The 10,958-nt window shown below is 42.8% G+C and overlaps 1 protein-coding gene across 1 annotated transcript; it reads right to left on the reverse strand.

Annotated features, from left to right (window-relative positions):
- Positions 1-2,452: 2,452 nt before the first annotated feature.
- On the reverse strand, positions 2,453-5,072 carry LOC135879409 (interleukin-8-like). The gene is made up of 4 exons (XM_065405385.1): positions 5,009-5,072; positions 3,910-4,045; positions 3,058-3,141; positions 2,453-2,531 (listed from the first exon to the last, which is right to left on the reverse strand). The coding sequence occupies exons 1-4, from the start codon at positions 5,070-5,072 to the stop codon at positions 2,501-2,503; spliced, it is 315 nt and encodes a 104-aa protein (XP_065261457.1). The 3' UTR covers positions 2,453-2,500.
- Positions 5,073-10,958: the final 5,886 nt, after the last annotated feature.

The following is a 10,958-nucleotide window of genomic DNA, read 5'->3' on the forward strand; positions in this document are numbered from 1 at the left end:
GCTTGGTCATCTCACCAGTATGATACTTAACTAAAACTCTTTTAGAGCATCTGTTGCTACTGCCTTGGAATTGCTGGGACTAAATATTATTTGTTCACTACTTTGTATCTCTGAATTTTATTGCTACTTAATACTACTTTGGGCAGAAGTACAAAAATGATCATAGAACCTCTGAATACATTGAGTTCGGTCAGTTGAGGAGGTGCAGAGTCAGAAACAATAGCGTAGTTGAGAGTAAATGGAGTTTACCCACTTCTCTTTTGCAGAATATTGAGTTATTTTAGGTGTTTAGCCCTTTTTTTACCACTACACCACTGCTCAGAAATAATTCTAGTCATATTCCCTCAAAAACCAGTATTAGAAAACATCTGTTACTAATTCACGATAGTCCTTTTGTTCCTATGACTCCAACAACGCTGGGCAAGTTTCTTGGATATGCAGACTGCAGTTTTCTAAAGTCCAAAGCTAAAATATTTCTGACTACTAACAATATGCCTGTCTGAAAACAAATGCTCCACTGAACCACATCAGAACCCTGATGCCAGAATGCATCCTCTACTTACTGACTCATGGAGCTCATCTACACTCAACAGGTTTGCCCATGAGTTCAGTAGGAGAAATGATGCTATAAAGCAGTGGTTCTCAACCAGGGGTATGTATACCCCTGGGGGTATGCAGAGGTCTTCCAGTGGGTACTTCAACTCATCTAGATATTTGCCTAGTTTTACAACAGGCCACATAAAAAGCACTAATGAAGTCAGTACAAACTAAAATTTCATACAGATACTCACTTGTTTATTCTGATCTGTATGCGATACTGAAATGTAAGCACAATATTTATATTCCAAGTGATTTTATAATTATGTAGTAAAATGAGAAAATAAGCAATGTTTCAGTAACAGTGTGCTGTGACCCTTGGATTTTTATGTCTGATTTTGTAAGCAAGTAGTTTTTAAGTGAGGTGAAACTTGGGGAATGCAGGACAAATCAGACTCCTGAAAGAGGAACAGTAGTCTTGAAAGGTTGAAAGCCACTGCTATAAAGAGCAGCCATCCCCACAGCCCCAACATGAATTCATCCCTTTCAGAACTGTGGAGACCAAACCCCATGGCGCACCCAGAGAAGAAAGTTAGGAGTGTGCATGGCATTGAACCAACAGAGTCCCCTATGTGCCTCAGACCAGGTCCAGTGTGTTCCGCTTCCCTCTGCTCATTGAGCTTGCATTTGGCCATCATTTTGAGAAATGCCAACTTAACCCTAAGTGGGTTACTTCCATCTGCTGCAAATCTGCAGTTGAGCTCTACCTGAGTTTGGAAACTGGGTAGAGATACATAAGAATGGTCATACAGCATCAGACCAAAGGTCCATCTAGCCCAGTATCCTGTCTTCCAACAGTGGCCAATGCCAGGTGCTCCAGAGGGAATGAACAGAACAGGTAATCATCAAGTGATCCATCCCCTGTCGCCCATTCCCATCTTCTGGCAAACAGAGGCTAGAGACACCATCCCTGCCCATCCTGGCTTATAGCCATTGATGGACCGATCCTCCAGGAATTTATCTAGTTCTTTTTTTAAACCTTGATATTTTTATACCCTGACCTTTTCTGATGACAAAGATCGAGCCAAGTGCCAACAACTAAGAAACAGAACACATCTATTTTTTAAGCATATAGTTTAATGTAAAAATGATTGAATTCCAACATGAACAGGAAAAAGAAAATTGCAACATGAGCCTCAACATTTTTCCATTCATTGAACAAAATAAATACAATAATTAACATAACAAAATCCTAACACACACAACAGCAGGAATGTGAAATAGTCTATCTTCATAAGGAATTAGCATATTAGAAAAAATCCAGATGAATCAAAATCACTTAAATAAATAGGTTTTTTTTCCTACTCAAATATTAACTCTTTAAATAGAGAGCGAGATTTAAAGACATTGCTGTGCTATAGCACAATAACGAATGCTCCCCAATGACAGCACTTTGGCTGCTTCATTTCGGAAAGCCACAAAATCCCAGTCAGTAGCTAGCCTCAGGCTGGCTATGACTCATGGTGCTGTTGATGCAACATACCAGTGCAGGGGAGAGGTAACTGTTGCCAGTTTACTGCTCTCACAGGGAAAGAGCAAGGCTTAGAATAAATACAGCTGTGCTGCAAGTGCATTGCACTCATAAAACCTTGTTCAGCTTAAGTGGTTTCCAAAGGGTCTTCATTTCCCTCAGCAAATCACTTTTCCCTATCCAGTGTTTTCACCTTCAGAAAGTGGTATATCCCATGGTCAACTGAGCCTTTTTTTTTTTTTTTTAAATATCTTTCTTAAAATGATGCGCCTCAATAAATAAATACATAAATAGAAAATAGATACTGCTAGCTAGAGTCTGCCTGAAAACATGTTAACAGAAGGAGGTGGGCTGCTTGCAGATGGACTGGCATTTTCACAGAGATGTTTCCTTCAAGGGGAAACATCAGTGATTTTTCTTCTTTGGCTTCTCTCAGCGTTTTGCCTCACCATTGGCTTGAGCTCTGTAAAGAGGGGGAGAAAAGGAATAGTTTAGAAACCTGTTCATGGAACAATTACTAGGTAGAACATGAGAACTCTTAGCCTGCTCTCAACCATATCAGTGAAACTTCATTAACTTTGACATAGTTACTCTTGGTTCACACCAGAGGAAAATCAGGTGGTACGGGAGGGGGGGGGGGGACACCCTGGTTTTTCAGAAGCACTGAGCACCTGTGAGTCCAATTGTCTCCAGAAAGAGTTGCAGCTGCCTAGTATATGTGGCCATTATCAATGACTTCCCCAAGCTCACACAGGAAGTCTGGGGCACAGCAGGGAGCAGGAAGAACCTAGTTCCATAATCTAACCACTAGGCCACCTTTAAGGTAAGATATGGTGATTATTTATTTACTGGATTGAGAGAGACAAGTTTTGGGGGAAATTACTATGCCCTGAGAAGAGGTAACTCTTAAGCAGCTTGTGCTAAGGAACCACCTAGTTATTCTTTTAAAATCATTTTTCATGAAATGGTTCTGAGAATGAATGACTCACTTGTCCAAAATTGCTTTAATGATGATCTTCACCCATTGAGCAGTGGGATCCAAACACACTTCTCTGCCATCCTTAAGAGTAGCGCTGCAAAGAAGGAAAACAAAGGTCAGGCATCTATTGACTTGGTGGACTCTCATCAGGGTATGTTTCAACCTTTTAAAATACAGGCACGGCTGGTGTCAATTGACATAGTTCCATTGACTTCACTAGAGAGCTACTCCAATTTACACTAGCTGAGGATCTGGCCCTACATCATTTGTTTGCTTTAAAATGTTCCAGGTGTGCAAAAAAAAAAAAAAAAAAAAAAAACTCTCTCTCTCTCTCTATATATATATGCCTTCATTTTTTTTTAATATTGCCTGGTATCTCTCTCTCTCTCTCTCTGTACATGTGTATATATATAAAATGTCTTTGTCTGCATTGGTATTGCTTTTTACATACAGGGCTGAATCCTGCATTCCTCCATCAGGGAAACCACTTATGTACTCAGTGCAGAATTTTCAGAGGGAGTTTTGCCTGCAGAAGGACTGGAGGAATTGGGTTGAAAGGTTGTATTGGGTATTAATAATTTTTCCTGCCCTTCCAATGCAGGTTCTAGCACTCTATAGATAATGCCCATTATTCCCCATGGGGATTTGTATTTCCACCCCAGAGATGCTGGACACTATGAAAAGCAAAGTGCAATACCTAAAAGAACGTCTTTAGAAAGAATGAAAATCACTCTTGGGGAGTCTCCCTGGGTGGTGTGGGCCTGCTAGTGCTCCCCACCCCTTTGAAAACTCCTGGACCAGCACAATGCAAAGCCGTCTCCTCCTAGTTTAGCAGCAGGTAGAATTTTGCCAAACTACTTACATGATTTCAGTGTTCTGGCAGTGAGGTCCGCTTGGGGTCAGCTTCACGTCCCGAATGTTCCCGGGACGGATGAAGTTGGAATGCAAGGTGATGCACTGGCATCGGAGCTCATTCCCCATCCTTGCCAGACTCATCCCTGGAAAAAGAACAAGAATTGTGTCGGGTTAGCTGAGTATCTCGCCATCTATTCATGTGAAGCAGAGCGCTTAGTTTTGCTTGTTGCTTGATCAGACATGCTTGCTCTCTGTTTTTTCACAAGGGTCTTGGCTAAAAGGTTAGCTTGGTCCTCACCTCTAAAACCTAATTATGAAAAGGTATGGAGAGCGCTTGATGCTGCTGCAAAATAATGTTTGGATTTGTTTTTTAAAGACAATTTTAAGTCAGTGTTGTTGGTTTTTTTGTTTTGTTTGTTTTTTAAACCTGCCCTTACTTGGCCAGATTCTGATCTAGTTACAATGATGATGAGCCTAGATTTAAAATCATGTAACTGAGGATAAGATCTGGCCCCTTGCTTTTCATCAGTTTTGAGGACTATCTCTGATCATGTTCTGTGCTCCTATTGCTTATTCCCCACTCCAAGTTGCATCTTCCTTTGTTTGAAACAACGTGGTGTCACAAACAGGTTGATGACCTCATGCAGGGTAGAAGCAAGAGGTGCAGATGAACATTGTAATCAGACGAGCCCGCCTTCACTCAAATGTCTTTAGAACCAGGGGAAAAGCAGATAGTGAAAATGAGGCAGAAGCATAACTTTCTATAGCAAAGAGACTATTTCTCAAAATTTTCCACCAGGTGTCAGCAGCTCTTCAGAGCAGTGACTGATTTACAGCTCTCTCAGATAGGGTGACCAGACAGCAAATGTGAAAAATCGGGACAGGGGGTGGAGGGTAATAGGAGCCTATATAAGAAAAAGACCCCAAAATTGGGACTGGCCCTATAAAATCAGAACATCTGGTCACCCTACTCTCAAATGAAAATCGTTTGAAAAAGTTTTAAGACGACCTCAACTTTTTAAAAAATAAGCCCAAGGTATCTCTCCGTGCATAATATGTGCATAACTAAGCAAAGTCAGTTGAGCCCGAGGAAGGATTTTGCTTACCTTCTGACACCGCTGCGTAGGTTAGGAAAAGAGCCAACACAGCAACAACCAACTTGCAGCTCATGATAAGAGGTGAGGCGAGCCTTTCTCCTTGATTCTTCTGGCTCTGCGTGCTAGGAAGGAGCAGTGAACTCTCTTGTTGTCTCGGAAGATTTCTGATGTCTGAGCTGTGTAACCCAACCCTCTTATATACCGTCCGGGGTGTGTGAGGCAGCAGCATGTTTAGATTGTGTCAGGAAATTCCCAAAGTGTGCAAGACGCTATTGCAAAATGAGTCACGTGGCTGTGGGCAAAACCCCTTCCTAGACGAACCTGAAATTAGTTATCCTTCCAATCAAGCTCCTTATGAATGAATTAAATATAAAAGATATACAACATCGCTGTGTAGTTAGCTCAGTGTAACTGGTGGGTTTCTATAACTCATTATTATTCTTTTATTATTAATTTGACTATCCCTTTATATTCTTTTTCTTAACAGGTGGCTGGTTAAGAAGACATTCAACTCGTGACTTTCCCTGAGCATTTCTTTGATTGGATATGCTGGGAGGGTTAGTAGAAATGAACTGTGCTTTAAATCTAGTGGCCTGTCTCACACGCAGCTATAATATCTATAATTTCTCTTTCTAAATGTGGAGTTAGCTCCTACTTTTCTCCTTACATTGATTTTAAACACCTGAAATCTTGGCCCCACTGAAATCAAGGTCAAAACTCCACACCGTCTTCAATGGGGCCAAGAGTTTTGACCCTCTGTTTGTAGGATATAGTCTTAGTCTTATTCTCTGGCATTTTTTCCTCCCCACCCTAACCAGGAGTTTTCCTCTAACACAATAGTGCTATGTAGTGTCCTCAATGTCTGTTGGATCTCCTCATGCATACTAAGGTATGTTCAGGGCTTGGTCAAAAGCAAAATCCTATCACTCTTTTTTGTAAACTTTGTCTAAAAGTTACTGGTATGGTGGACAGTTATCAGATGGGCAGACTTGTTCCCAGTCACCCTGGGGCCAAGTTCTGAGGAGTGTGAGGCGTAATGGAGAGAACGAGACAGTAGTGGGCAAGTGGAAAGCATCTTCCCCTGGATGACTCCGCATGGCCTGTGGCAAGGTGTTCCACAGGGCCACACCACCCCTGGGTTCCCTCCATTTTTGAGTATGCTCAGGCCTACAAGCTACGGCCTACGCTGCCCTAGAAAAGGTTTGCCAGTATAGCTGAACTGGCAATGCTACGCTGCCAAACGATTCTAGTGTAGATGCACCTTATACTGGCAAAAGAGGGCTGTTGTCAGTGTAGCTTATACTGGTTCCCTGAACAAAATTAGCTATGCTGACGTGAGGACTTTTTTGCCAGGATAACTGAATCTACACTTTTCAGAGCGGTAGCCGTGTTCATCTGTATCAGCAAAAACAACGAGGAGTCCTTGTGGCACCTTAGAGACTAACAAATTTATTTGGGAATAAGCTTTCATGGGCTAGAACCCACTTCATCAGATGCATGGAGTGGAAAATACAGGAGCAGGTATAAATACATAAAAAGATGTGAGTTGTTTTACCAAGTGTGAGGTCAGTCTAACGAGATAATTCAATTGTCATCAGGATACCAAGGGAGGAAAAGTAACTTTTGAAGTGGTAATGAGAGTGGCCCATTTCAGACAGTTGGCAATAAGGTGTGAGTAACAGTAGGGGGAAATTAGTATTGAGGAAATTAGGTTTAGGTTTTGTAATGACCCAACAACTCCCAGTCTTTATTCAGGCCTAATCTGATGGTGTCCAGTTTGCAAATTAATTCAAGTTCTGCAGTTTCATATTGGAGTCTGTTTTTGAAGTTTTTTTGTTGAAGAATTGCCACTTTTAGGTCTGCTATTGAGTAACCAGGAAGATTGAAGTGTTCTCCTACTGGTTTTTGAATGTTGTGATTCCTGATGTCAGATTTGTGTCCATTTCTTTTCCGTAGAGACTGTCCAGTTTGGCCAATGTACATGGCAGAGGGGCATTGCTGGCACATGTTGGCATATATCACATTGGTGCAGGTGAACGAGCCCCTGATGGTGTGGCTGATGTGGTTAGGTCCTATGATGGAGTCCCTTGAATAGATATGTGGACAGAGTTGGCACCGGGGTTTGTTGCAGGGTTTGGTTCCTGGGTTGGTGTTTTTGTTGTGTGGTGTGTAGTTGCTGGTGAGTATTTGCTTCAGGTTGGGAGGCTGTCTGTAAGCGAGGACTGGCCTGTCCCCCAAGGTCTGTGAGAGTGAGGGATCGTCCTTCAGGATAGGTTGTAGATCCTTGATGATGCGCTGGAGAGGTTTTAGTTGGGGGCTGTAGGTGACGGCTAGTGGAGTTCTGTTACTTCCTTTGTTGGGCCTATCTTGTAGTAGGTGACTTCTGGATTCCCTTCTGGCTCTGTCAATCTGTTTCTTCACTTCACCAGGTGGGTATTTTAGTTTTAAGAACGCTTGATAGAGATCCTGTAGGTGTCTGTCTCTGTCTGAGGGATCGGAGCAAATGCGGTTGTATCTTAGAGGTTGTCTGTAGACAATGGATTGTGTGATGTGGTCTGGATGAAAGCTGGAGACATGTAGGTAAGTATAGCGGTCAGTAGGTTTCCGGTCTAGGGTGGTGTTTATGTGACCATCACTTATTTGCACAGTAGTGTCCAGGAAGTGGACCTCTTATGTGAACTGATCCAGACTGAGGTTGATGGTGGGGTGGAAATTGTTGAAATCTTGGTGGAATTACTCAAGGGCCTCCTTCCCATGGGTCCAGATGATGAAGATGTCATTAATGTAGCACACGTAGAGTAGGGGCGTAAGGGGCCGAGAGCTGAGGAAGCGTTCTGAGTCAGCCATAAAAATGTTGGCATACTGTGGTGCCATGCGGGTACCCATAGCAGTCCCGCTGACTTAAAGGTATAAATTGTCTCCAAATCTGAAATAGTTCTGGGTGAGGACAAAGTCTCAAAGTTCAGCCTCCAGGTTTGCCGTGATGGTATCGGGGATGCTATTCCTGATGGCTTGTAGTCCATCTTTGTGTGGAATGTTGGTGTAGAGGGCTTCTACCTCCATAGTGGCCAGGACGGTGTTTTCTGGAAGATCACTAAAGGATTGTAGTTTCCTCAGGAAGTCAGTGGTGTCTCGAAGATAGCTGGGAGTGCTGGTAGCGTAGGGCCTGAGGAGAGAGTCTACATAGCCAGCTAATCCTGCTGTCAGGGTGCCAATGCCTGAGATGATGGGGCGTCCACAATTTTGGGTAGCAGATAGAAAACCCCTGGTCGGGGCTCTAGGGGTGTGTCAGTGTAGATTTGTTCTTGTGTTTCTTTAGGGAGTTTCTTGAGCAGATGTTGTCGTTTCTTTAGGGCTTTTGCCAGTTTAGAAATGTTGTTGTAAAAAATTCATTCCCCTAAGTTACTTTAGTTTCTAGTGTAGACCTGCCCTTAAACTTACATTTATTCCCAATGCCAAACAAGCTCCACTCTTATGACATATTCCCAGGATCACAAGTAATCCCATCTTTAGGATAACTGAGGTAAGTCGGTACAACCAAACGCTTCTAACTGATAGGGATCTGTACATTGAACAGCTGCCTTTTGGACTATACCTTTTGCTGGTTTATTTTATGCCAGTATTTGTCAGCTGTTAGTCAGGACGCATTTAGATTGCAACACATATCAGTTCTCTGTTTGTTATATCCCTTTGTCATATTTACTTAAGGAATTACCATAGTTCTGTGTGTCTTTCTTATTGCTGGCAATGAACAATTAGAAGTCACAGCTGTCCCTTTACAGTGGTTCATTTAGAGAAGAATGGTAGATCAGCTCTTATTTTATCTCAATTGTATATTCCATCCCTACCAAGGGCCCAGAAATGTCGACTATTTTTTGCATGTAGTGTATTGGGAGCTGAAGTCTATAAAGCACCACTTAGAAAATAGCTATTTTTTCCTCTCGGAATGTGGCTGGTGAAGCATAGTAATGATCTGAACCATGGTGCTTATAAATGAAGAAGGTCCATGATGGAAAGAATAGCGGGACTAGGGGCAAGCGCATCACAGTGAATCTGATTCCTGTACCAGTTTGTGGCCTTCATCTTCTCCTGTGCTGGGGCAGCTGGGTGCCACTCCAGTGGTGAGCACCTGCCCTAAAAGACTGGCTTCCCAGCAAGATCATTCCACCCCTGGGGAATTGGTAAGTGGCCCGTGGAAAGCCTCCTAACAGCTCTAGGGAGGGTTTCTGCCACTGCCTGTGGATTTTAGGCTGTTTTTACTTGCGGCCGGACCCCAGCTCAGTTCAGAGCTGCTTCCAGATTGGGAGGGGGGAGTGTGATGACAGAAAAGTGAGTGAAGCCAACCTTTCCACTCTCCCTACGCAGCAGCACTCAGGGCCAGCTTTTTAAAGGCATCTAAGCACCTAATTTTGCAGTTAGGTGCCTATTAGAATTTTCAAAAGCACCCAGATGCCTCCATCCCCCGGGAGAGGCATAGCACAAAGGTTTTTAGGGGCCTAAAGATGAAGATAGCTGCCTAGTTGGATTTTCAACAGCGCCTAATCAGGCTAAATGCCTAACTCTCATTGAAACCAACAGAATTAGGCACCTAACCTGCATGGGTGCATGTGAAAATCCCATTAGAAGCCTCAATACCCCTGTAAATCTCGCCTTGAGTGCACCGGACTCAGTGGAGGTACGCTCCTGATTGATATTAGTATAGTTGAGATCTGAATCAGTTTCCTCTTCTTGAGCTCCTGGGCTCTTTAAAAAGCAAACAAAAAATAACTGGAGAGAACATAACACTTTACAGATTGGTTTTGTGACTCAGACCAGTTACTTGGTTTTGCAAGACTATTTCAGGGATTATTGTTAGAGGGAGAAAACATTGGATTTCCAACATTGCAATGCAGAGCATTTTATCTTTAGCAAGATAACAAGAGTCAAGGACCTTGGCTATATCTGCCTGCAGGACAAATGACTGACATCTGGAGCGAGGTCAAGTCCATCTAGCCACTTAAAAGAAGAGAGAGGGAGAGAGAAAGAAGGTTATTTTGGAGACCCAGCCCAGGTGTCTAAAAGAATTACCGGATTTCCACATAAGTGCAGCAGTCACTACTATCAAAGCAAGGTTCGGGAAGCTGAAGAGCTGAACTAATCCAATTTCAAATATCAGAGTCAGGGAAGGATTAAGGTTATGAGGGGCCTAAGGATAATGGGAGGGTAGGGCCTAAGTATGAATGACATATTGCAAAAAAAATTATGACGTCATCAAACATTTCTCTACACATATTTACATATTTTTTTATTTATGTAGAATTAACAAGTTTATTCTGTTCTCACGACACTCAATTCTCCAAACAGATAATTCTGAGTAAGAGGTAGAATGAGGGATGCTACACTGTCCTTCTCTTAGGCCTCCTTCCTCCTAGGTAGTGGAGTGCTCCTCTGTATGAGGACGAACACTGCAATATCCCCCATCCTGCTCACCTCTGTCAACCTTGTGCTTCTCCCTTCATCTCTCCACATGGCACAGTGCAAAGCCAAGCCCTGCAGGTGTTTTCCCCAAGCTTGGACTCTATACCATACACCCTATCTCACTCTGACTGCAGTCTGGGAGGCAGCCAGCTTTTATTATGTAAAAGAAAACCACTCTGGTGTAAACTCCACTGGAGTAGAGGAAGTAGTAGTGGGAAAAAGACATTGGGTGGCATTGTATTTTAGGCTGTCTTGTTGTGAAAGCTGCATCCCAGTATTGCACTGGCTGAAGACAATGAGTTACTGTTTACACATTGAACCCAAATATTATTTGTGGGATGATACCCAGTTTGTGTAGTTAATCTCCAGTGATTCACCGCATCAGGCCATTCTGTCACCAAGCTCTTCCACAACTAGAATAATAGAATAGAATCATAGGACTGGAAGGGACCTTGAGAGGTCATCTAGTCTGGTCTCCTGCACTCATGGCAGGACTAATTAT

Source organism: Emys orbicularis, chromosome 5 (genome assembly GCF_028017835.1).
Source record: "Emys orbicularis isolate rEmyOrb1 chromosome 5, rEmyOrb1.hap1, whole genome shotgun sequence".
NCBI lineage: Eukaryota > Metazoa > Chordata > Testudines > Emydidae > Emys > Emys orbicularis.

Coding starts and splice junctions, on each gene's coding strand:
- LOC135879409 (XM_065405385.1), bottom strand. CDS start 5,072: ATGAGCTGCAAGTTGGTTGTTGCTGTGTTGGCTCTTTTCCTAACCTAC. Junction 4,046..5,008: donor CTACGCAGCGGTGTCAGAAG/GTAAGCAAAATC, acceptor TTCTTTTTCCAG/GGATGAGTCTGGCAAGGATG. Junction 2,532..3,057: donor ATTAAAGCAATTTTGGACAA/GTGAGTCATTCA, acceptor CCCTCTTTACAG/AGCTCAAGCCAATGGTGAGG.